The sequence below is a fragment of the Apis florea genome, unplaced genomic scaffold (genome assembly GCF_048593485.1).
Source record: "Apis florea isolate Af1SG1 unplaced genomic scaffold, ASM4859348v1 contig_2897_pilon, whole genome shotgun sequence".
Taxonomy (NCBI): domain Eukaryota; kingdom Metazoa; phylum Arthropoda; class Insecta; order Hymenoptera; family Apidae; genus Apis; species Apis florea.
The window spans coordinates 2,415,198-2,442,930 of record NW_028256665.1 but is presented as its reverse complement, the minus strand read 5'-3'; the positions used below and the strand labels follow the sequence as shown (position 1 = coordinate 2,442,930).

Below are 27,733 nucleotides of genomic sequence, written 5' to 3'. Positions count from 1 at the left end.
GTTTATATTATTATTTTTATTTTATTTTTTTTATTATTTTCCTTTTTTTATAAATTTTTATTAATTATTAATTATTTGAATATTTATGTATCTAGTTATTTACTTACTAAAGATTTATTTATTTATTTTTTATTATTAATTACAATATAGCAAAAATATTAATTTATTTAAAATTTAAATTAGAATAAGATTTTATCTGTAACGGCGATAGAAGACGTAAGATTTTGCTTTTAATTTTTTCGTTATAATTTATTGTATGCAAGTTATTTGTATTCGATGCGAGTTATTTTTGGGCGTGATTTGCGTATGATCTGTGAATGATAAATTGCGATCATTGTAAAAAAAAATTATATTATAAAGATCTATTGTAACATCCCATATATAATTTCCATAATAAAAATAATTTTTACATTATTCTTGTTTTTGATTATTTATATTTAAATATCTTTTATGTTTGCAATATTTTTTTTTCATTTTTTTTTAAATAGAAAATATAAAAAATTTTTTTAATAATCTGGAATATCGAAAATAAAAGAAAAAGATTCAAATAAACTTATAAAAAAAAAAAAAGAGGAAAAGATGAAAAGATTCAAAAAAACAATTAAAGAAATTGTAAAAAAATTAAAAAAAAATTAAATAGAAATGAAGAAATAAAAAAAATATTAAAAATTACAAGAAAAACAAATATAGAGATAAAAAAGTTTCAAATGAAATAATTAAATTAATTATAAAGATACAAAAACTTACAAAAAAAAACGAAAGAAGTTAAAAAAAAAATGAAGAATTGAGAATTAATAATATCTATAAAATTTAAGATATTTATTTATAGATAGAATAACGTAGAATAAGTATTGAGACGCCATCTCTTGATTATCAAAGTCATTTCCCTATGAAACTATCGTTCTCAAAATATTCAAAAGATGGCGCTAGTTCACAATTCCTATTGCACTTTGTCTTTAAAAAAATATCTTTGACAAGAGATTATATTGACAGTCAATTTTTACTTCATTCCTATTTATTTTATTTATTCTTATTCCAATTTCCTTTACTTCTTGTTGTTTTCATGTATATTTGTTCAATATATTTATACATTCAAGAGGCAACACCAAGATTCAATTAATTTTAAAAATTATATATTATTTATGTATATATATTTTATATATAAATAAAAAAAATATATATATAAATTATATATATATAATTATCAAATATAATAATCAAATGTTCCTCCTTTTTTTTATTATTCATCTCTTCACATTCTTATTTAAGTAATTTTTGAATTATAATTAATTTATTGCATCTCTTTTTTAATTTCTATCATAATTATTAACGAAATACATTTTGCAGGTAAGTTAGAGAGCGACCAAGAAGTTTTCGAGATCAACGCCATCTCGCGTTTGGATCACCGAAGCTCCGACTTGTTAATAGCATAACATGATATGCAAGGAGGTATGCGAATTCACGTGACGTCACAGACAAGGAAAGCAACATTGTGCGAGAAGGACAGAGAGCATATCCCATCATTTCGGGGACGCTACATGGAAAATTCATTAATTACTCATTTTCTACGCAAAACTTCTGCACTTTTGAGATTGCATCTTGAAGCTAGAACTTCAAGCAACTTTCTCATATCGATTTTAATGCGAAATTCTATTCCATTAATTAATTATTAATGATTAACGCGTCATATTTCTAATACATCAGTGACGCCATATTGGAAATTCATTAATTGCGCGTTTTCTACGCATGATTTTCGCACTTTTAAGATTGCATCTTGAAGCTAGAATTCCAAGTAACTTTCTCATATCGATTTTAGTGCAAAATTCTTTCACGTTAATTAATTATTAACGATTTTTGTTGAGAATGTATCAATCGCAACCTCCCAATTCGTAATTGAACAACATTAATCATTAATAATTAATTAATAGAATAGTATTTCGCACTAAAATCGATATGAGAAAGTTACTTGGAATTCTAGCTTCAAGATGCAATCTTAAAAGTGCGAAAATCATGCGTAGAAAACGCGCAATTAATGAATTTCCAATATGGCGTCACTGATGTATTAGAAATATGACGCGTTAATCGTTAATAATTAATTAATGGAATAGAATTTCGCATTAAAATCGATATGAGAAAGTTGCTTGAAGTTCTAGCTTCAAGATGCAATCTCAAAAGTGCAGAAGTTTTGCGTAAACAATGAGTAATTAATGAATTTTCCATGTAGCGTCCCCGAAGTGGTGGGAGATGCTCTCTGTCCTTCTCGCACAATGTTGCTCTCCTTGTCTGTGACGTCACGTGAATTCGCATACCTCCTTGCATATCATGTTATGCTATTAACAAGTCGGAGCTTCGGTGATCCAAACGCGAGATGGCGCTGATCAAAATTTTTCAATCGTCACCTAACTTATCGGCAAAATTTACACATTAAAAGTTTATCAAAGGGAAAAATGCATATATAAATTAATTATAATTTAAAAACTACTTAAATGGAAATATAAAATATCATAAAGAGGAATATTAAGAAATATGAGAGAAATATGAACATTTAAAGGAATTTACACATAATTTTAATTATTTATATTACATTTTATGTATCGTAAGATTTTATATATTCTCATATATTTTTTTAACGTATATTTCTTTTTCGTTTCTTTCTATTAAAGAGAAAAAGTAAAGGGTAAATAGGATAAAAAGTATTAAATGTATTAAATTTCAAGAAAAATTTCGCGCATAATTAAAATGTTACATTCGATGGATTGAAAAGTTTGAAGAATTTAGAAATCACGTGAAATTCCTGAATTTCTAAAATTCTTCGAAATGACGTGAATTTCCTGAAATTTTCAAATTTTCAACGTTGGCAAATTTTATATATTTAACCTATATGTGAGCATATTCTTAGCGTTTCTACAAATACCTCTCGCATTTTTTCACGTCATATTAAGCGTTTTTTTATTTATATATACGTCACATTTTTACACAATGAATATACGTAATATAATCCGTATATAAACGTGTATATAAAAATATACACGAAAAATTCGCACGTAAAAAAAAAAACCGTTCAAATAGAGATCTCGTTTTTCGATTCTGTAATAGATTTATAAGAAAAAATACGTGGAAATATTTAAAAATTCTTACCGTGATTCGATTAATTCTCTCGTCGAGGACGTGTGGCTGCTCCAATACGATCTCGTACGAGAAAAGTCTGTCGTGCGCAGCTTTGAATTCCGTGCGCAGAGTGGTTAACTCGCGGTGGAGCGCAGTGGCCATTTGCGTTTCCTCCACTCTGCTTGTCAACGATTCCCACTTCTCTAATATGCCTAAAACACGAGGCCGTTAAACAACAAAGTGTCGCTCGAAATAAATACACGCAACTGATCGCTCGTAAGACATTTAAACAGAAATAAATATGTGACATTTTATCGAATAAGTCTGGAATAATAATTTTCCTAAAAAAAAAAAAAAAAAAAAAAAAAATAGATGGATAATTGGAAGCGAAAAGAACGATTTTTGGATTTTGAAAGCGGACAAAATTGCGTTCACGATCCTAATATCGTTCTGTTACAGTTTTCAAACTGGTTCCGCGGTGTTTGCAGATCAGTGAAAATAAATCGGATATTTAAGGTGAAGCGGCTTAAACGTTGCACGCATGCATACGGGATCCGCGCGGTACGGCTTCGATGACCCGCTTCTTTCATACTTTCCTCCGATACTTTCTTCCTTGGGACCATCCTTAAAAATATACCGATTCGAACCAGCTGATATCCCTTTGTATAAATCGGATTTAATAAACTTTCACTTTCACCGAACCCCGTCCGTTTCTTTCATCCAAGATTAAATCTAGCCCTGAGAAATTGAGGAGAGGAAGAGATGAAAGAAAGTTGGAATGAAATTTCAATTTATATATATATATATATATATATATATATTTTCTCCGGATAGGATGATGGAAAAATTAATACAACTATACATATATATATATGTATGCTTTCCTCGACACACGAATATTTTCCACTCTCTACAACATCCGGAATGTTTTCCAATCTAATACACACGACTCGAATCGTTTCGAATGGATTCTTTTTGCTTTACGAATCTGAAGGATGGAGAAAAATATCCTTCCATCTTGCTATTTATTCCTCGCGTGGCTCGATGAATCGACTCGATCAATTAAAATAAACGACAAATAGTATCCTCGATAGATTCATGAATAATTACAACATCGATATCTCTTATACACGATCGATTTGACGATCAATTTTTCCATGTTTTCCAAACAACACGGCTGACCTATCGACAACGTCCGCCTCGTGGCGCTTCGATCACACCCGCGATCCGTGTTCGAGTTCAATTAAATTCGAGTTAGTTATCTTCTCCTACAAGGGAAATAAATTATCAGGTGAAAGCCGATCGAATTCCTCTCCCTGCACCAACACGGGGTATCCGAGTGTAATCATCGTCCCAAGTAAAACAGAAGCATAGAATTGGAAGAGAGCGTTGGTATTTGCGATAATCTGCGCGGCAAGGTGTCGAATTTAAACAACGAGAGTTGATAAAAGAAATATCGGATTAATCTTTCTCACGAAAAGTTGGATTTCCAACGATGCATTATTATTCACACGCACATCGTTAAGATGTAATAAAAATAGAAGCATCAAGCATCCCTCTATCGATCTCTTTCGATCGATAATACAACGAACAATTCGTTTCGCTTTTTTTTTTTTTTTCGATTTTTACGATCGCAAAAGATGCAATAATCTACGAAAACGGCGCTGATCCCGCGACGGAAAGAGATCGAAATAAAAGCGATTTCTAGGTGGAAAATCTCGCGCCTAGTTTTTCGCGGAGGAGGTTTTCTCGAAGAGAAAAAAAAAAAAAAAAAAAAAACAACTTTCACTCTGTCACGGATGGGTGACAAAAAACCAGCGTGCGGCGGAGTGAAATCTGAAATTCCTCTCCTCCGCGAGAGGAGAAAAACGGGTCCTGAAAGGTGAAAACGAAAGAAAATCCTGCTGCAACTTTTTCCTTCTTTTCGTTGCACCTCGTATGAATACGTTTGAACACGTTTCATTATCTGTTCACAGAAGCGAGGAAACTTTGTTTCTTTTTTCCCTCTCTCAATTATAACTCGTCAATCTTTATCAAGAGGAGAAGAAATATAATACAATCAAAGAGAAACTGTAATACTTTTTTCTTTCTCTCCGATAGAAACGTATCTTCCTTTATGGGTGGCGAGGCAAACTATTAATCAACAATTATAACGCGATAAATCTTCCACTCTCTCAAAAATATATTCTTCGACAATCTTATTTACTGCCACTCAAACGAAAAAAAGAAGAAGAAGAAGAAGAAGAAAACTAGGCGAGAAGAAAATATAATTTCACACTCCTCGTTTCCATCGTAAAATAAAAAAAGAGAGAGAGAGAGAGAGAGAGAAATGGGATCTCGATTGGACGAGAACAACAAGCAGTAATAACCACGACCCGTGTATCCTGCCACGGATATCATCGACAACGCTTGCTCGTTGACAAATGCTCGAGAAGATAGGACTCGTGTATACTCGTGTCGGTGGGAGAAGATGGTGGAGACGGAGAGCGTGCAATGGATTTCACACTGACCTACAGGAAACGGCGGAATGTGTGGAATAATTGTGGTGGCGTGTTATCACGCTCGAACGATCGCGCTCAGTAGAGCAGAAATCGTCGGTAGGCGAGTGTGCTCCGCCGCGCTCTTCTCTTCTCCCGAGGCGCCCCCCCCCCACTTCGTTCCTCGAGGGGACAAAGTGGAACAAAGTCGAAATTCGAATAATCGATGACAATAGGCGAGTGTAATTTTACGCTCGTTAGAAGGAATTAGCCGTAGGGGGAAAAAATGCCGAGGGGAAGTAATTAATCTTGGCGAGGATCCGAGCAAACATCCAAGTGGTCGTAGGCGTTTATTCTTAGTATTTGGTTAGATAATGAAATTCATTCCGTTTAATTTCTTCTCGTGAAATTTCAATTGGACCAAACTGGAACGTAAAATTGGAAATTGGATTAAGAATCGAAGGATATTTAAAATTGGATTTTTTCTTTTTTTTTTTTTTTCCACGCGAGTTTTATCGAAGGATATACGTTTTCGAAAGAATCGAAAAAGAAGAGTGGAGCGAACCGGATCGAGACCGGTGATAAACCGCCCGCTAACTGGGATCCAGCTAACTGAAACGTAAATCAGTGGGACGAGTAAGAAAAATCCGCGTACAACTGTAATTCCCTATTAACAGTATCCACAGTTGATAATCGCCCAATAAAACCGTGAAAAACGATCGAGGTGGAAGCATTATGGGCAACATAGAACATGATTTCTCGATCGATCGTCTTAAGACCGATTATCGCGCGAACGGATAAATTAACTCGATTTATATAAGACACTTTTCATCGGAACAGAACCGCGAAATATATTATTATTTACTTTCTCCTAGTAGTTCTTCTCGACGATTTATCACCGTTAAGGGAAATGGTCGCGATGATTAATTAACGGGGACCGATTTCGAAACACGTCCCAATCGAGGGATTGGGAAAATAATTTATTCCCAATTTATAAAGTTATACACCTTTTCTTTGCATTCGTACGTTTTATTATTTTACATTATGTATTTACATTATTTCTCTCGTTTCCATCTATCGCGAATGTTCCAAATATTCGAGTTTATTGGCTCGACTCTTGGAAAACTGATTCTTCGATCGATAAATAATAAGTTTGTGCGTGAGAAGGAGTATCAGTCGGTAATCGTTCTTTTCGTAACGATGGAGGACGATAAATACGTTGGTGATCCAACACATTTCCACTCGGGATTGAAAAATTTCAACGGAAAAGTTAAAACAAGGTGATCAAATCGATGGAACGAGGGAGTATCATCCGTGGTACACGCCCACACGCGTGTTATGAAAGTGGCGGCCGCGAAACGGGTCAACGTTAACGCGAGAATGAATGCAAGCTCGTTAATCAACTATCTTCTAAAGTTTCTATCCGATTGGGATCTTGGACGATTGTGTGCCTGGCCTTTCTTCTCCTTTTAATTCCTTGCCTCTCGTTCCTATTTTCGCGTTCCAACAAAATGAAGAACACATGTATCTTTACCTTTCCAACTTTTTCTTCGATTAACAACTCGTCGGATAAATGGAAATTTGTATCTAAATATAAAATTGAACATTGCAGTTTGCACGATTAATCTTTGCTATTCTTTTTTGTTTTCGATTCTAAGTCGGGGAGAGAGTCGGAAAAATATTTAATTTCCATTTTCTTGCTCCGATGACACGTTATCTCTCGGATGATTCTGTTAGATCGGTTGTCCGAAAAGCTGGTTGGAACAAGTTTGTCTTCTTGTTTAGTCGATATCGATCGACATTCCACCGTGTGAAATTTAGCAATCGAGCAGCTATAACAGCTAATAATAGCTTGGCATTGGACGACGACGACTGTCAACTTTTTTACACCGCTTCCTTCGAAGGGATAAGTTTCGAGTTCTCGATTTGGATATAAAGAATGCGAGAATTTTGGAAGATTGTTTGTCGCCAGTCGACGAAAATTCAAGGCCGAAAACTTGTTCCGCAGAGGTAGAAATTATGTCAGAAACGCGCCTGCGGTAAAATTAAACGTGAATTCATCCATCCTCTAGGCAGGTAGATATAGCGAATTGCGGCGTAGTTGTAGAAAATAAAGCGATCAATGTCTCGTAGGTATAACGCCAATTCTATGCTTGTGTTCCAATTTCTAATTCCAATTTCGTTGTATCAAATTGTATCGAACGATTTAAATGTTATTCAACTGGATTCGATTCGATCGAATAACAAATTAATAAATCAAGTTACCAAATAAACGAAATAAAAGATCGTAAAAGATATAAATAACGAAGGTGTATGTTAATGGCAAATTTGTGTGCGCTCTGAACATAGATCGACTCGCAAAACTCGCGATTCGTACACGATTCTCGTTTCTTTGCGTTTCATTTTACGATTTACGTCGTAATATATATCATAACGAAAGTTTCTCCAGAATAAAAAAATTTCATAAGAAGCGAAGGCAAAAGTACACGCGGTATAATAATAAAGTTAACGTGTATATTCGATTTAGTCGGTTTTTCTTTTAGGCGACGAAAGAAACACGAGGAATGAAATTGACAGGTAACGGAACGCTGAACGAGGAAGAATACCAGGTTATCTTCCGGGATGATGTCAAGAATTCTGATCGAACATTGTGAAGGAGAAGTGGTCGTTTAAGTTTAACGAAACCAAACCAGAACCAATGTGAAAACAAGTGGTAAAAATTTTCGGCTAACGGTATTGCTCGATGAACGTGTTCAAAAAGAAAGAGAAGAAAAAAGAAGAAGAAGTCTTTGAAAACTTAATTATTCGATACTTCCTTATCGTTGAGTTAACTATTATTATCGTCTTACTAATTATTCGTTATCATAAAGTGATAAAAAAAAAAAGGAATATTACATATTACACGAGGAAGCGTACGTACAAGCATCATCCGGCTGATCTTTCGCGATAACTTGCTGATACGCGTAACAGATATCCGCTGCATCTTTCCTAACACCGTTCCCCTCCTTTTCGAACATTATTAAGAATCAAGATTTATATTTTTTTCTTTCTTTCACGCGAATTCGTTTAACCGTTTTCTAGTTTACCGTGCTAATTACACTTTAACTTCTCGAATAATCCACCGTATCCATCCGATTTCACTTAAACCTCCAACAATTCTCTCTCCTCATTTTTTCCTGTCCTTTTTCGAAAGGAGAAACTATCACTTATTTTATCCTACACGATATTAGACTTTGAAATCATTAACTGTTTCAAATCTTCCTTAGAAGAGAAAAAAAAAAAAAAAAAAGAACTTCGATAATTTCGATCACGAATCGTATCACCAACCGTCGTCAAAATCCAAATTTTCCTGGAGATCTAAATTCTCACACTCGTCGATCGAAAGATAGCGGAATAAAGGCACTGTTTCGCGCGAAAGAACGCGTGGCGGATCAGCTGTTCGAATCGACGAGGAATTCGACGAGGACGGATCGCGGAATGCGGCTCGCGGCATGAGAACCGAGCTACTGATCGAACGCAAGCGCGAGTCGCGCCATGCCCGATCCGCGGGCCACGAGCGCGGCCGAACACCTGGCTCGTGCGTTTCCGCCGAATCTAGCCGTTCTTATAAGGTGAGATCCACCGGCGCACCGATGCACTCGCGATCCTACGCGAGCGCGCCTACGCGTCTCGATATCGGAAACAATCGAATTTCTTTTCAACTCGATGCCGATTTCGACTCGAGGGTAACGATAATCGTTTATTGGAAGGAAGAGCTCGTTTAACGGTGAACGAAACGTTTGGAACGTTTCCTTGAGGTTAATAAGGCGCTCGAGTTTAAAAAAAAATATATAATAATTGTTTGAAGGGAAAGAAGTCACGGACGTTTGCTTAGGATTGTACGCTAATCGAACTTATTGCTTTTCTACTTGGTTCTAGCAATTAAGAAAATTGATTCCGCTGCTACGTGAAAGGGGGAATATATATATATTTTTTTTAGAGGTCTCATGCTTTCGTGCGGATAAATGGTGTGAAGAACTTGATGCAACTCATCCATCGATTTAATAGCATTATTTGATGATCGAAGATTTGTTTGTGTATTATTCCATAAATTCGATTTATTTAAAATTCTTTGTAAATATATTTCGTCGTTATATTTCGTGTATGGCCGATTTATCGATTCGATATTAAAAAGATAGCAAAATTCGATATATTCAATTTCGCACAGATGTTTCTTAATTTATTTATTATATGGTAATTTAAATCAAGCATCGTAATGAACGCGACTCTTGAATGATTCTTCGTTTAATTCCACGCCATAGGAAAATTTTAATGAAATGCTATCAAATTAACGATAAGGGCTGGTAATCGAGCCGTATTCTCCACAGGTGATAAAAGAAACAAAAGAATAATTAGTAAGAAGCCACAACAAAGCAGTGTTTATTACATAATGATTACAATATGAACGGTATACAAAAGTTGTAATCAAAAGATGAAAATACTCCAATGATTCGTTTACACTCGCAACTGTATTCGTTGCAAAATAAGGGGAAAAAATTAATAAGAAAGGTAATATTAATTAAAAATTAAATTATATAAACGAACGACGTTAGAAAAATTATATTCAATATTCACGTTGCGAAAGGAAATTGCGTACAACTTCTTCCGGCAATATTTCCTTTTTTCAATAAATTACGATTTTTCCTTTTTTTTTTTCTTTCCTTTTCTTTCGAACGAGGTAACAACAACAACAACAATAATAATAATAATATTAGTCGTTTTCTCAAAAAAAAAAAAAAAAAATTCTCATTACTTAAGCAACTTTAAATTAAATATTTAAATACTGCCTCCCACATGTTTCAGAGATAAAAAAATATACTTTAAATATATTATGTAAAACGATATTTAAATTTACGAATAATCCATTCATAAAAAAGCTGGATCGAAACGGACATCAAATGTGCAAATAAAATAATAATTCGTTACACAGCATGCAAATATGATCATGGCTCATAGAGTTCAGGCAAATTTGTCACATGCATTTGTACTTATATCGAAGTTATATATAAAATATTATTGTAGCATACAATAATTGCTTTTGTACGCAACTTGAATTGTACTCATTGACTTTTCGAGATCGCGAAATGATTTCTTTTTCCGTATATACATTTGAGCAAACGTATCACGATTAATTCAAATATTATTAATTCAAACATTATGTTACAAATGATTTGATTCTCTTTAATATTTTTCTTTTCTTTTCTCTTCTCTTCTTTTTTTTTTTTTTTTTTTTACAATTTTCATTCTACAACAATTAAATACAAAAATCACAATCGATTACACTTACGTAATTAATTAACATTCGTTTCAAATGCATACACTTATCAAGGGATACATTTTTCGAAAAGTAAAAAAAAATGCACATTCGTAAAATACTAATACTCGTATATCAGTCTTTGCGAATGACTTACAAAATATTATTTGTACGTGATATTTAATCGAACATAATATTGTTTAACTCGAGGCTAACTTAAAAACAAGTTCAAAGATCAAATCCACCGGATTTTTTCTCTTGTCTTAATCACCATTCTTCTAATTATAATCTAATTTTGCAAATATTTTCCAAATATAATTTCAAGTTTCGTTCACCTGTAACTGTATACAGTCTGTAGTCGTCGTTTCAAATAAAGTTTTAAATAATTGCAGCACGTATTCGTTCGTATTTGCGAGTACGTACTGCGAATAGAAAAATTGTGTTATAAATTGTATAAATATTTTAAAAAGTTAAATCAATCGAGAAACATTTTCAAAAATGTTGTTCGAACGAGGAGGAACTCATCCACCCCTCCTCTCCTTCCATCTCGTGGAAATATTAAATTCCAAAAGTGTCGCAGTTGGGTAAAAGAGAAAAAGAAAAAAAAAAAAAAGAAAAAAAAAATAAATTAAGAGAGAAGCAAAAACACAAGTCCGCTGAGAGCAGTGACTAATACAGCGGCCATGTACGACAGCGAGATAGGAAATGATCGACGGTCAATTTTATTGTTGTACTCACCACGAATTTGCTTGACGTATTTTTCACTTCGTAACGAATTGCTGACAGACTCTAACAACGTGTGCAGACACCGCAGATTTTCTCTACACGTGCACTCGAGTTCCGTCTACAACATAAAAAGAATTTGCTTCAATCCGAAAAAAATTCATTTTGAATTTGAACCTGTTTATTCGATTTCCATCACCGTTAAACGATTTCAATAAGAATCTTAAAAATCTTTGAAAACAATTATCGATCGTTGGATCGACATTTATTGAAGCAAGTGTGAAAGCAGAAAAGGATGCGAAAAAAATATTTATATGATAGAATTAAACGAATTATAGAATAGAATAGAAAGCCTTAAAAATTACTGCAACTGTACCTTGTAAATCTGCATTCAGAAACGGTTCTCACAAAACTCGTATCCTTCTAAGAAACAACATGTGAGGTAGAGGCATAAATACTGGCTTGAATATTTATCACTATCATTTGTACATTGCAAAAAGCGATGGGATAAGGATAGGATAATAGAACGTGCAAATAAATATCGTTATACAAAACCTGGATCCTGTTTGTATCGAAAATCACGATCATTTCGCACGCGATTCGAACGAATCGCGCGTATTTTCCTTTAATGTTTTTATTTTTATTCGTAATATCTTGTTCCTTATGAAAAATAAATGATAACGATGAAAAAACGATGAAAGAGTGTATTAAACAAAAAAAAAAAAAAAAAGAAAAGGTAAATCAGGTGAACGAACACAAATAAAACAAATAAATAAGAAAGGAAAAAAAACCTGTTTGTTATTAAAATAATTTTCTTTAATAAAAATAATTTATTTATACTTTTACAACATATATGTATATATATATATATATATATATATTTATGTATATGATCGATTCATATACATAATGATAATTAAAAAGAAAATATGTATTAAACTATCCTATTCTACGTCACTACTACATCAAACGTTTAAAAAAAAAAAAATATATATATATATATAGAAATTACTTATCATACAATATATTAAGTAGAGGAACAATAATCATTAAAAATAAATTATAGCAAGTAAAAGTATTTAAAAATCAGCGTTAAAAAAATAAAATAAGAAAAAAAAAAAAAAAAAAAGAAAGAAAAAGAAGAAAAAGAAGATCAGAGACAGAATACAGATATAATCGTTTCGATACACAAGCGGTCATAGAAATATTTCTCGTTATAATTAATTACGTTTTTTTAAAAGCTTATAAAATAAACATCGAACGATCTCTATATAAATTTAAAATGGAAGCGTAAAAAGCAGAGAGAAGCCCATAAGCAGGAAAAATAATCGTTGCATTTTTCGTAGACGCATTACAGAACGCACGCTAAACGTACTAGAAAATAGATCATGCAATCGTGCATGCGTATAATATGAACGCATGCCGTCTACAATCTTACGATAAAAGCGTGAGAGGAGCGTTTTTATATTTTTTAGTAAATTTCCGCACACTCTGTACAACTTTTGCATCAAGTACGAAAACAACACCTTTGATAATATACGTACGAAATCTTCTGGCATCGAGCCGGTGTTCGACCTCGAGAACAAATTCTCAGCGAGTGACAATTGACTTTGCGATTTCTCCACTATGTTCCGGATATCATCTACGTCGCTATCGCTATCTTCCGTCGTATCCGTTATTTCCTGCAAACAAATTTCAAATTTTCTCAATTTTCTCTCTCGTCTTTCTATTAACTCTTGTTAATCAAATCAATCAAATACACGATTAATCATTTATCTTTGCACAAGTTAACATTCGTTTCACGAGGTTAATTTCACTTTGAGATCGTTCTATGGTGATCTTTATGGTGAGAGATGGTTAAAAGATTTTTACAACTTCTTTCGTAATAATTACGTGTTACGCGTTCAAAAGGGCAGCGTGCAAAAGATATCGAAATCGAGCGTGGAAAATGAATTTTCGTCGGCTCGAAAGGTTAAAATTTCTTTCGCACACGGCTATCACAGCTATCTGATTTATTGATCAAGATAAGAATTCATTCCATTGTACATAGAAACGATCCTAACTACGCAACATGTTGTTGTATCGCATCGCATGAAAATCGACGTATAATATAAAAAAATCTAGTTAAAATTGTTCTAAAATAGTTGTTTTCTTTTTTCATCAATGATATCAACAATAATATCAAATGTTAAATACTTATATTTATTTGATATTTATGAATAATACTGCGGATACATTTTTATACATCATAGAAAAAATTATTAAAAATGTACGTAAAAATTGGACGAAAATAAATATATAAAATTTTATTCGATACAAGTGTAATTCATCAGAATATAAACCCGATATTTGTCGTCGAAATCTTGCTCCAAATACCGTCCACGAGACATCTCTGGCAGCGACTGTGTCAGTAATTACTTCGTTTATCCTCGTTAAGAGATCGTCATGGCAGAGACGCGTTCATCTCAAAGAAGGCTTGATAAAAGACGAGAGAGACAGAGAGAGAGAGAGAGAGAGAGAGAGAGAGAGAGAGAGAGAGAGAGAGAGAGAAGAGAGAGATTCGAACGGAGAAATGCGTTGCGTGAAAGAAAATTTCATTTCAAGATAATATTATGCGCGAATGGACTAGAAAGTGCTAACCAATAATCATTACGTTTGAATTATATTCTCGAGATGAAAAGAAAAGAAACTCATGAATAATTCAACTCGTTTCGAATAGTGCGTGCAAAGATGAAAAAAGGGGGAAAAAAAAAAAAAAAAAAATGTACACGTTAGAAAATCTAGAGCAAGGTAATAATTCGACTTGAAGTAACGAGGTAGAAATGAATTTATTTGCAAATATCAAATAACTGACTTTATCGTTGAACAGATTAAAATTAAACTTTTATTCACTGCGGTAGAATTACACTCATCCTACAGCAATAGTAGACTAACAACGAACAAAAGTCAATTTATTTATTTATTTATTTTTCTATAAAACGCCAACATCTATGAAAAAAATTTGTAAGCATTAATAATTGAAAAATAAAACGATAAATCGCATTAAAAATTATTATCGATCTCGCTAATAAAACGGGAAGCGTGAACACTCGGTGTTGTAATATGATACAAATTGACATTATATTTCTATTTTCGATGCGATATCACCATGATGGATATCACCCATATCTATTTTCATTGTACAAATATTGATCCATATGCGGCACCGCGTACCGCATCTATACGTCTACAAGATAAGGGAAATCCGTGTGCAAAGATAGTAGTGTAACAGATGCAGTGTCACAGAAAAAATATGGACACCTGATCAAGAAGGAATAATAGAATGGAACGTACATGATGCATACGACTTCTAGGCAGTGGAGAACTAGCGGCTATCGCGCTCATACTGGAGGCACAATCGGACTGACTATCGAGAAAGTTTCGATAATCGTCCCCAAAGTCCAATAATCTTCGTGCCGTTTCTATATCCGGTGCTTCGCTGTATGGCTCGCTCATATATTTCTCCTATCGGAAACACACATATTACATATTAAGAATAAATCATCGGAAACGGGCAACGCAACATCTCAATCTCGAATCAATCCTTGAAAAAATTAATTTCCTGAAACAACTTCTTCTCCTCCCCCACGGGACAACAACAACCGTGTTGTTGCAAATATATCTTCTTAAAAAAAACACACACACACACACAAAAGAAAAATAAAAGAGCAAAGAGTATCGTAACCGATTACCTGATAATTATCCCAAGCTTGCTCGGAGAACGAGTTGTTCCCAAGACTGTTCATCTCGATATCGCTATCCATATTCAGCTGCTGGTTGCACAGCTCCTTGTTGAGCACGGTGTCGAAGAGATTGTCGTCGAAGGGGAAACAGCCGCGGGCGCGATTACGTTGCTCCTCGCCCTCGGTCTCGGACACGGAAGCCACCGAAGTACAGCATGGTAACCTGAACGGCGGTGTCGGGTCGCTGACGATCGTCCTCTCCGCGGAGAGTTGCTGATGGGCGGTGCACCCCGAGAACGAGCCTGACTTCACGAGGGTGGTCAAACGGCCGTGACAGTCTCTCGAAATGGTGCGCATCGCCCGATTCCCGCCCATCTTTCGGGGGGATCGTTGCTGGTTCGACGAGCTGCCGTCACTTCCCGCGGAATGATTCGCGTTCACGCCTTCCAGGCTGGAGTCGCTCTTACGGCCCTGAAGAACGAACAATTTGAGGAAATTTGGAGGGAAGGGATCTCGATTCGTAAGAGATCGAAACGAGATCTTACCAGATTCTTCTTGCGCAACCTGCTCTTCTTCCTGCGCAACGAACTGTTTCGAACCATGCGCCCGTCGTGGCAAATGATCGATTCCTCCAGCAACGTGGACGTTGAATTGTTGAACGATTTCCGTGATCCTCTGTAATTTAAACACGAGTTGAGATATTCGTGGAAGAGAGAGAGAGAGAGAGAGAGAGAGAGAGAGAGAGAGGAGGCAATTGGAAGCTTGCCGGCACGCGATGGATTTGAATAATGCGCGTCGATCACGCTTACCGTCAAAATGCTATAATCTCATATTTTCTCACAAAAGTTGTTCGAATCGAGGATTGTCGCGAAACGAATCGACGATTTCGTGGAAAGAAAATTCGTGGACAAAAAAAAAAAAAGAAAAGACGACTCACGTTGCATCGAGGGACACGGACTTGGTCGGCGGGGTGGCGATGAGCTGATGCAACGCCGTCTCGCTGATGGAGAACTGGGAGATGGGGTCGTTGGTCTGATTCAAATTGGAATTGTTGCCGATCTGCGAGATGCAGGAGACGCTCCACGGCCTGGGCCCGTTCGTCTTCTGCTTGGGCCGCATCACCACCTTGGGCGTGGCCGAGGCGTCCACCACGCACAGCATCGGGTGGCCCTCGTTCACCGGTGTTCTCTCGGGGTCGTCGAATATCTCCTGCGACACGGACGTGCAACCGAGCGCCCCCTCGAATCTTCGATACGTAGCCACGCTGCTCTGCAGATCCTCCGACGAGACCGACTGCCTCTCCACGTCCGAATCCTCCGTCGTGTATTCGCCGCTCGCATCGCAGCTATCCAACGGCTGTAATTCGCGTTCATTGTTACGAAACCTTATAATCGTCCCCTCCTCCTCTTCCTTGCACGCAAATGGCGCGCGCACGTTCGACACCGCTCGTTCCAAATAATTACGCTTCGTACGAACGCGGCACGAAGGAAGCGATTCGATTGAAAAATTGGCTCGTGAAGATTTTCGAAAGGGGGGAAATGGCGTTACCTGTAGCGTGGATCGTCCCTCGTGGCCCCGTACGTTGTTCAATTTCAGCCATTCCTTGATCCTCGCGTACTTGGCCCTGTGATTATTCGCGATACCGCTACCCTTGTCGTCGAGAATCAGCTGAGAGAAGGTCCTCGGGGCGCCGTTGCGCCTCTCCTCCCCGACCAATTTCTCCACCTCCTTGATCAGCCTCTGTATCCTCGTCTTGTCGTTCCTCGTTTCGTCGTCGCTGTCCTTCTCGCGTTGGGAGGACGCTTCGTCGGTTTCGTTTGAAGTCTCGTCGAGGACACCCTCCGAGACGGTGTTGCGCGCCTCGTTGACAGGCTTCATCTCGCTCGTTTTCGCAATGTCCACGGCCGGCCGGGGTTCGGGGATATCCCCCTCGCCGAAGTCGAGCCGCACCAACACGTTCGTTTTTCGTTGCTCGGCCGCCACCGTGTTGTTCCCGCGCGACGACGTGTACGTCCACTCCTCCTCGGACGAGTCCTCCACCACGATCCCCGCCTCCTCGTTCTGCTCCGAGTCGGTGTCCAGGTGGCAGAAGTAGAAGGTCGCGTAGTTCTTCGATTTTCTGTCCGATCTAATAAACGGAACGGATTAGAAAAGAGGTGGGTAGGAAGGAAGGAAGGAAGGGCAAAAGTGTTGTGTTTCTTGGCAATAAACTGTAGGTAGGAAGAAATTGGGAAAATAATCCCGTTCCTCGAGATTAAAAATTAAAATTCCATCCATGAAAAGGAATTCTCGTTTCGATACAAACATCGAAGCTATCTGCGAGTTTGGCGAAATTTACGATTTTATCAGACGATAAAATAACGATAAGACGAGAATCGAACTATTGGAACTATCGTCGAGTGAATATATTCGTTCAAACGAAGTCGCGATAAAAAAATGTCGATAAAAGTCTTACGTGTTAAAAGATGCGACCTCCTCGGGCGTGGTTCTTCGACGTTTGACCGGCTCGTTGGCGGGCAAATTGCCGTTCGACTGTTCCACGTTCCCGGATTGGCCGTCGATCTGATCGCAACTCTCCACGATGGCCGTCGAATTTGTCAACGGGACGGTGTCCGGTATGGGTGGCATATCGTATTCCTCGTCCTCTGTAACCGCGTCCTCCTCGATATCGCCCTCCTCGGCCTGGTCCACCGACGCGCACGAGATTCGATTTATTTCTTGCGTATTTTCCACTCCCTCGGACTTTATGTCCATCACACACAGCTGGCACAGTTCATCCTGCAATCGTCAATAATTCATTTCCTCCTCGATTTCGATCGAACAACGAGAGAACAATGAGAAACGTTTTCTTTCTTTCTTTCTTTTTTTTTTTTTTCAAAAATATGGGAGAGCGAAGAGTTGGAATGGAAGAATGCGCGGCATCGTCGAGAACCTCGCGCTCCCATCGCTGCTCCGCGACTGATGGCGCGTGCACAGATTATTTTCCACGATAAGAAGTGTTAATTATCGATCAGGCCGCTAACTGGCTACGATACTACGCAAAATATCGCGTGGCAACGCGCGTAAGATGGGTTCCTTTCCATCACGTGTAATAAAAAAAAGAAACGTGTGTACGATTCGTTTGAAAGCGTAGCTCGTTCCATTTCTTGCCATTCCCCCCTCTCGTTCTTGTTTGTTGCTCGACAAAACGGATTCTCTTCTCTCTCTCTCTCTCTCTTTCTCGTGCTCCGTAAAATCGGCCGTGACGCAACCGTGAAAATTTCACGCTTCCAAGTGTTTTATTACCCTCGGTCGATTCCTTAACGTAACGCGCTCTCGTTCGATTTTATTCCGGCGAAACGAAGAAAGGCGAATTTCGATCGATCTAGGTGAAGCGAACAAGAAGCAAACCAATCGCTCGCTATCCAGCAAATCATTTCGAATCAAGAAATCAAGCTATCTTTACGTAATTTGCCTTAGATATCCGATTAGATGTATCTGGTTAAGATTTTATCGGGAGATTTGATAAAATATCGATTTTTTTTTTTTCAAATGGTATTTAAAACAGGATCTAATTCGAGATCGAGTCTCGTTCCGTACGACGATTCAGGAAAATGAAGATAGAACAAGCGAGTGGGGTTCATAGATATTCACGTATTCGCTCGAGACAAGGTCGACACAATGGAGGCGCGTTCCTCGATGTCACGTACGCGTAATTACGCGTCAATTTCAATTTTTATTTTATTTCGCCTGGTGAATATTTGAAAAGGTAAAAGGCTCCTCCATGCACTTTCTCCTCCCGAGTCGAGTTCTCGATTCCGCTCGAGCAGAGCAACGCGGTTCGAACGAGAAAAATTTTCGAGCTTACGAAACGAAAAAGGAGAGGAAGAAAAAGAAACTGGAATAAGAAAAATATTCTTTCACGTATTCTACGAAACGTATTCTTCGCGTGTACTTTCATCCGCTCGTTCAAAGATTTCGATGATAATAATAATAATAATAATAATAATAATAATAATAATAATGGAAGTCAGTTTTCGTGTCAACAGGTTCTCTGTCGATCGAAAACCACGGTTTAAAGAGACGAATGCGAAACGATAAATTATTTTTTGACACGAATCGAAAGTTTAATTTACGTAATAAAAAATTCGTCGTAAATCAATTTCATTCAACAAAGGTAACAACAAAGAGATGGATACGAAAGGAAAGACGTAGGCGCTGCCAGTAAATGAATAATAAAAAAAAATTAGTTTCGAGTGGGAAATGATCGATAATAAAAAAAAAAAAAGGAATATTGAAATTTTTCAATTTTTCAAACAGATTCTCGTTGAAAATTAATCGAAATTAAAAAGAAAGACGATCGAAAATAGAAAATAATCGCTCGTTCGCCGTAAAAATTTCAATAATAAATCTTCGAAAGGATAAACTTTCGACAAAGGGGAACGATAATTCGAACGTGGATCCACTCTCGAGGGACGATTAATTCAACATCTTATAAATCAATTTCACCTACGAACAAAGAGATGAAACGAAATGAACGTCGTGGAACCGCGCGCGTTCCGCGCCACGCACGCATAATCACGTTGTTGTTGTTGTTGTTGTTGTGTCGTTATATATATATACATCGCGAACGATAGATCATTCACACTGGTAACGCACGTGTGACGAACAAACGTGTAGAGTCTTGATGCTATCGACGATACGACGAAGGAACAACCTCGTTTTCGTCCAATTCGATTTCACGCCGCTACTTTCCCCTTAACCCTTTCGAGACCAATTTTTTTCTCTCTTAATTCGATCAAAATTAAGTCCGATTCGAGAATTTCACTTGTTCCTCTCCCTCCCCCCCCCAATTATCGAGTAAATGTTTTCTCGATCTCGATTCGATGTGTAACAATGGCGAATGAAAATTAAAAAAAAAAAAAAAAAAAAAAAATGATTTGAACGGGCAAAGACAAAGAGTGTTGAGAGAATATTGAAAGGTGAATGCACGGTATCGAAGTCGAGGGATCAATTTTCTTCTCCATGAAAAGAGACAATGGACGTTAATAACGATCATCTCCGCGAGATGATAGATAGATTGTTTGGAGGGATGTTTTGTAATTTATATAAAGATACAGAACGAATTTTGAGACGTTTAGAAAGTGAGTTGGCAAGGGAAAAATAACGATTCGTGGAAGACGAAAGTTCGATACCGTTGCATCTTTCCAGCCGATTACGATTTATTATTTAATCTTCTCTCCTTCGAGTATTATTCTCGATTTTCTTCTTTTTTTTCTTTTCGAAACGGTGATAAAAAATATAATTTTGAAATTATTTACCATATTCGAAGGAGTCAAAGTACAAAGTACACCTCACAGAAGATGGAAATATTTAGCTTTAGAGAAAAGTGAGTGAGTCACAGAGTTATAAAGATCGATGAAACGTGCTCTCGATTTCGTTCGACTCAACTATGTAACGTAACGCATGCACGAGGAATGCAAAACGGTGGTCGAAACGAAACAATGGCCGTTAGCTAATAAGGATCAGGTTCACTCGCGCAGTCAGGTGTCGTTCATCCTCGAATAACCGCAAACAGTCTCCCAAACTGACTCGATATTCTTACGAAACCACGTTCCACGAAAAACACATTTACCCGAAATCCATATTTCAACTTACTCAATCTCGAATTATTCTTTTTCGAAAAATTTTATTCGCTATTATTTAAACACTCGAGAAAAAAAAAGAATTATTCCCAATGCACGTAAAATTAATCACTGGAACGCGTCACGAACCATTAGCACCATTATTTTAACTATTCGACTCGAAAAATGTTCTCGAGATCCAACCGATCTCCATCCTTCGTTAACGTATCACAAGTGTACACGCAACGCACAACACACGCGCGCGTCAATCGTCAAAGCAGGCTTGCACGCTAATCAAGCAAACTTCCTCCCAACGACGCGTGCTCCATTGTTCTTGAGGAGGAACAGTTTGGGAAACGTTGCCATACCGGTTCCACGACCACTTCGTTACTACAAACGAGCCAGGTAAGTAACCCAGCTATATCCACGCTGCGAGGAGAGGAAGAAAAAGAAGAAGAAGAAGAAGAAGAGAAGGTGAAGGAGGAGAAAGAAAGAAAGAAAGAAAGAGGTGATAAATGATTTTCGTGCACGAACCTCGAAATAGGATCCATCGCCGATCGATCGATTCTCGGAAAAGGCGTCCGTATCGGAGAGGTCCGCTCTGCTCGCGGCTTGATCCTCGTAGTATCGCGATCTCGTGGCTCTGTGGCGTTTCGAGCGAGTCGAACGGGCCGACTGACCCGGGGATTCCCTTCCAGAACCCCGTGAATGTCTGCGGCTGAGTCGAGGCTGCTTCGTGACTGGCTCCTCGTCGCTGTCGCTACTGCAGCTGTAAGGCACCAAGTTCTGCAACAGAAACGGCCGAATCGTTTCATCTGATTATCTCTCTCTCGGGATCGGCCGCCCCAACCACCACCACGCCCCTCCACACGACGCGTACGAATTGCACCTTTTGTCACGCGAGCCTTCCTTTCCTTTCAAATTGGGAATCGGGCGTTCAGAGGGATTTGCTTCGTTTTTTCATCGATTGGACTTTTCGAAACAACGCCTTTCGTCGAAATTGGGAATCGTCGAGGATGATAAATTTACCGTTCTCTCGAGAGTAATCTTGAAACTATCTATCTTTCGAGCAGCGAAAATCGGAGAACGCTTGAAAGAGAATGGCCACGAAGCGCAATTTTTCGACTAATTTTACATTGGCGCCGTTCCAACAGTTTTTCCGTGAATAAACTAAAACGTCGTTTCCTGCTTTTATATTTCACTCCGTCGAAAATTTAAGCAGGCTTCGAATTTCGCTGGGGCGAGTAAAAATTTCTGTCGAGGTCGTGGCGTCGACGAAGAAGGTCGGCAAGAAAAAAGAAAATTCTCTCTCTCTCTCTCTCTCTCTCAAGTGGGAATCACGAATGCTAATCGATACTCGATTATCCTCGTTTCGAGAGCGGAAACGAGATCGATCCGTTTTTTCGAATCGTCCAAGACAAAAAGATGCGCGTGCATCGCAATCGACACAACGTGACTAACGAAAGACGTTCGATGGACGCGAGTGATACGCGAGCGCATCGCAAAGAGGAAACGCGTGTGCATCGTGTATGTACGAATAAACGCAAGATTAACGGCCGATTTCACCGCGGTTCGACTAAATTTAGAAACCTGTGATTTATGGGATTAACCTGCTGGATACACACCTCCTCTACCTTATTGTCGTATCAATTAAACTCATGTGTTAATCGGACAAGTAGATTTCCACGTCCGTTTATTCGGAGTTATCCGTTTCGAGGAGCTATTTTCTTTTCCTCCTCCGATCAATTTTGAATATACTTCGCGAAGATTTTGTAATTTCGTTTGTTTCTTGTCTGATGGTAATCTTTTATGATGATTTGGTAAAATTTCAGATGGAATAAACGATAAAAGTTTATTATACGACTTGATCTTCATGAAGGGTTAATTTAATTGCCGGTCAAAAAGAGCGAAAGGCGTAACGTAGAGATATCTCGATGATAATCGTTACATCTCGTTTAGATAGCTAAACGTGGCTTACGAAAGATCACACGAGTTTCATCGAATTCATCAACTTTCTACGATCTAGATTTGAAAAAAAATAAATAAATAAAAAGCGCGCTGCTTCATTGTCTGGAATAATAAAATATAAGTGAATAAAAGAAAGAGTTAGAGGCTGCAATTTGAGCGAATGATTAGCTATTTGCGAGTGAAATTTGGAATAATTTGAATTCAATTTCTAATGTATTTAGTTGTTAATTTCAATAATTTTTAATATTAACAGCCTGTTAGATTCCATTTCTTCTAATAGATGAGTTAAATATAAATTCTCGATTGAAGAAATGAACGTACAAAATAATCGGAACTTTTTTCAATCTTTATTTTATTTTAACGCAGAAGAGAATTCTTAATACTTCTTAGTAAACAAAGTGCTTTAGAGGACAAATTATTGTACGATAACAATGTGATACGTGATACGATTACATTACATTTTTTTTTTTGCCATTTTCAATCGCAGATAAAATGAAACACGGAATTAAACAAACATTAGAAAACATTGATTCGATAACAATTTCTTCACTCATTGAATTATCTTGCTCGGAAGATAAATTTGTGAAAAAAGATAAATAAATAATACGCCGTCTAATTTTACATAAAACATAAAACAGAATAGAAAAGATACTACTACACTTTCTTGAATTGAAATTTTTATTAACGAAATAAAACCTAAAAAAAAAAAAAAAAAAAAAAAAAATCTGCAATATCGTAATATTAAACTACGAACTCACCTCTTTGTGAAAAACTTATCGAATTTTAATTAAAAATTGTCAAAAATTTCGTTTTCGATTCGTCCAATGGAAAAAATAACCTAAGAGGACGAAATATCGATACTGGGAGGAGAACGTGTAACATTTAACAAGTTTTCAACGAACGGTATTCACGATAGAAAAAAAAAAAAAAAAAAAAGATAAAACACGATTGAAAAAGCAAATTCACAATTATCGAGCATCGCTGGAATTTCGCACGAATGATGTGCCTACTTCGCTTTATTCAGGACCTACTAGAAACCGGGATAAAAAGAAAAAAAAAAGGAAAAAAAAAAAAAAAAAAAAACAAAAGAAAAATAAACGAAAAAGATGGGCTCCGCAAAAGAGAAAGCGGAGAATACACACACGTGGTATTACAATTCCGTAACAAAAGGCCGAGAAAAGCCACAACCGTTAATCAACGACCGCTAGAGCTCGTCAAAGGTTTTGGGCAACCGGCAATTCCATCTGAATCTCTCTGTGACCCCTTTCCAGACTTCCTATTATCCTTACTTTCTTCGCGAATCTTTTCTCCCTCCCGGCTGTAATTTCGAGGAAAACGAACGAACAGATTTTCTTAAACGTTCGACACTCGATGTACGACGTACGAGAAAGAGAAACGTTTCAAAAATTCATTGACAATTTTAACGAATTCAAAATTTCCACCGATCGGACACAATTGGACGCGCAAAGAAACTTTCACCAAACCTTGAATTCCCAATCAATTTTAATCCCTTGGAAAATGTCAAACTCAACACTTAGAAACCTTTCTGGATCTACATATACGAGTGTCGAAAATCGGTTAATAATAATTCACGCACACTTTGCACAATCCTTTTCTCGCCTTCGCGTTTCCAAGAATCTAATCGCAGGCTGTATCCTGTGTGTCGTAGATAAAGTTCAGCGGGACCACCGGCCCATAACGACATGCTTTCAAATACGTACAAACACGCGGAAAAGTAAATCACTCACTCTAATTTCGATCATTTTTCGATCGCTTCTCTTTGACTAACTACGATCGATTTTTCGCAACTGGCATTCGTCCTCCTAGGATCGCCGGTTCACCGCTCTGCGTTTCTCGGAATACTGACGTCGTCGATCGACGATGCTTCCCTTCGACGACTCGTTGATACGACCACTACTACTACCTGCGTTTCGAGGCCGTGCTACCTGACCGTAACTCCAACGTAATTAAAATCCCTCGGGACAGGTAAGGGGAGATTAAAGGTTTCCAAAAATTCTCCGTGGAATAGGAGTGGTGGCTTCATCGGGAGGGGGAGAAGGAGTGGAGAAGAAAAGGAATATGACTAATAATTGAACGACGGTGATGATAATTAAACGATAATAACGTACGAGACTTGGCTGTATAAGAATTTTTGAAAGAATTTAAGAATATTCCAAAAGAATATCTCATCGTACGATTTTTTTCTATGGATTTTTAATTTCTGCAACAATTTTCAAATTGTATATTTCGTATATTTATCGATTCGTTAAAAATCGATTTTTTAAAAATACCAACAATTTCCAAACGATTTTAAATGTTGGAGCAAATTATAGAATTGGTAGGCGTAGAAGAGAATTTTTGTTTGTTGAAACGTGAATAACTATATATGTAAGAGATTCGAGAAGATATGAAAAAGAAGGTATCCATAATGGATTACTGGCAGCAACAGGTAGCAAAAATAAGACAAGATATTATCTGTTGGAGAGAGAATTAAAATGGTTTTTAGGACAATTGGGATCCAAGCACCAAAGACGTATTATGACGGTTATTAAGCAAAGTACCTGCAGTGAATCTTCCATTTATTGGCTATATAAAGATACTTAAAATTATGACCGAGAAATAGAAATTATTCATAAAACTCATTCATTTTCCTCGAACAATTTTTCATCAAAATTCTCTTCGACAGAATTTAGCCACCAATCAATTATAATCGTCAAGGATTATTAACGCATTATTTTAAAAACATACGCACGAACGAAGGAAAAGGGGAAAATTTGAAAGAAAGACTTAGTTGTATTTCACGGTGGCGGTTTCACCGATGTGCAAAGTAGCCGTGCGAGCTTATCCGTTCTCTGTTGGTTAATCTTTTGACACGAACTGTCGGTCCCTTTCCCGGTGCCTCGAAAAAGCGAAAGTGCAGGTTCTAAATAGCGACGAACAAGGTGTAGTTCATGGCCGAAGCGGCCGTTCGACCCAAGTTTATGACGCGTTGGAAACTTTGCGAGATATTCTTCGAGTTTTCTCGGCATAAACGTTCGGTTGGAAAAATATTGTTACTTTCCCTTCTTTTCTTTTCGACGTCAAGTCAAGTGAATTTCTCTATTTCTCGAATTAGATCAAAAATTTCACGTATTTCAGGATTTTGCTCTGAATTTTCTAACTTTTTTTTTTCTTTGAAAGTGGAAACAAGAACTACAACGATGGAAGGTGCAGCATTGAAAAACGATCGTTCACCCTAGGAACGTCTCACGATGCGAACAGTAAGTCCATTATGAAAAGTTGGTTGAACGTTACCCGAACCGTAGTTCTGACAGATACACCTATTGTAATATAAAACATAAAAGCCGACTTTCGGTATCTCGACCCATCGATTGATTAACGATGAGAAACTAACGTAAAGGCTTTCTTCTTCCTCTCCTTTTTTATAGATTTTCGTATCCAATCTTACTACTCGAACAAGAAACTATCCGAATTGAAATTACAAGATCCTCTTCTCGACAAGTGTATCATCGCAAATCGCTTTGGAAATAATTAACAATTTCCAATGGTAATTTAATTATACGTTTCCACTTTTCGATCAAATAATTTATCGATCTTATTTCTCTAACAACGGAAGAAGAATTTTCAAATCGAAATTGAACGAAGAGAGAATTGAAAAATACAAAAGTAGGAAACAAAAGTGGGAGTGCAAACGAGGCGTAAGACAGGCGATACATTTAAAACTATATTCGTGGACAAACATTTATATAATGTAAGAGGAAAAGAGGGGAGGAGGAAAAGAAAAGGAAAGGGGGGGGAAAAAGGACAAACGTCTGTCGAGGATTATAGCGCGTAAGCGGTAATACAGAGAGGACTGTAGTGGCGCGATCGTTAGACTTGCAAATAAGTAACCACGCGATGGTTAAACGCTGCAATTTAATATCCCTGTATTTCCCTTGGAGAGGTTAAATATATGCAGACACACTAGAGTAGATATGCACCATTATACGGCCCCCTTGCATCCACTTTCCATTCGATTCGAGAGAAACGAAAAGGCTGCGACGAGGGACACGAGAAGAAGAAAAGAAAAAAAGAAAGAAAGAAAGAAAGAAAGAAACGCGGATGAAATTCATCGCGGTTTTTTCATTTGGCGCAGAATAATAATTGTTATCCTCCGTTCGAAGGAGATGAAAAGACACGCATCAGAGACACGCGAATTCGAAATATGATGGATGGATGAATTGCGTTATTTTTTTTTTTTTTTTTGGGTGGAGAATTTTTATCCATCTTTCCATTGGGAAGGGAGGGAATAAAGGGAATTGGAGGCGAGAAGCGTGAATTTCGTTGCATTGTGAAAAGATCGGGGGGGGGGGGGGGGGCGAAATGCAGGTAAAACAAAATAACGACGAGGATCGTAAATTTAGTCGTTTTATAATTAAAATTGTACGTTATTTGTACAAAGTAAAAAAGCATCTTATTATTCTCCTCCATTTTATTACTTTAAACGAGTAATATATTGTATAGTTTAAACTAAATCTCGGTGGTGTTGTTACTCTTAATGGAAGTACAACAGAGGCTTCGTAACCTCGAATAAAATCTCTAATTACATCCAATTAGGATGTTTTAAGTATTAATAATTCTAATTACTATATTTAGCTCAATTTAGACGTATATCAATTTACGAATTCCATTACGCATTAATAAACTTGATTGAATAATAATATAACTTCGAATTTTCTCGAATTTATCGAGAATAAATGAAAGAAAAAAAAAACAAGAATAAATATAGATAAAAATTCCGTATATAATCGGGAAAACGATAAACGATTTACGGTCGCAGTTTCTTTTAATCGATTAATT

At 37.1% G+C, this 27,733-nt stretch overlaps 1 protein-coding gene and 2 long non-coding RNA genes across 13 annotated transcripts in view; 1 reads left to right on the top strand and 2 right to left on the bottom strand.

Moving 5' to 3' along the window:
• Positions 1-27,733, bottom strand: part of LOC100867097 (uncharacterized) — a 103,986-nt gene that overhangs the window by 24,486 nt on the left and 51,767 nt on the right. For 10 of the 11 annotated variants that reach the window (XR_015291897.1, XR_015291899.1, XR_015291898.1 and 7 more), the window contains exons 8-17: positions 21,461-21,712; positions 17,779-18,101; positions 16,872-17,451; positions 16,261-16,679; positions 15,869-15,998; positions 15,333-15,794; positions 14,935-15,105; positions 13,146-13,283; positions 11,617-11,722; positions 3,139-3,320 (exon numbers count right to left, since the gene is read on the bottom strand). Coding sequence is in view for 4 of the 11 variants with exons in the window: in XM_086907545.1 (XP_086763671.1) it covers positions 3,139-3,320; positions 11,617-11,722; positions 13,146-13,283; positions 14,935-15,105; positions 15,333-15,794; positions 15,869-15,998; positions 16,261-16,679; positions 16,872-17,451; positions 17,779-18,101; positions 21,461-21,712 (2,763 nt within the window). In the remaining 7 variants the exon portion in view is untranslated. The remainder of the gene's footprint in view (positions 1-3,138; positions 3,321-11,616; positions 11,723-13,145; positions 13,284-14,934; positions 15,106-15,332; positions 15,795-15,868; positions 15,999-16,260; positions 16,680-16,871; positions 17,452-17,778; positions 18,102-21,460; positions 21,713-27,733) is intronic. The other variant, XM_086907547.1, reaches the window with a different exon arrangement.
• On the bottom strand, positions 3,338-9,776 carry LOC147657717 (uncharacterized). Its single transcript, XR_015291922.1, has 3 exons — positions 8,672-9,776; positions 8,506-8,590; positions 3,338-3,846 (listed from the first exon to the last, which is right to left on the bottom strand). It is a non-coding gene; the product is annotated as an uncharacterized LOC147657717 (long non-coding RNA).
• LOC147657716 (uncharacterized) lies at positions 7,959-9,782 on the top strand. The gene is made up of 2 exons (XR_015291921.1): positions 7,959-8,067; positions 8,129-9,782. It is a non-coding gene; the product is annotated as an uncharacterized LOC147657716 (long non-coding RNA).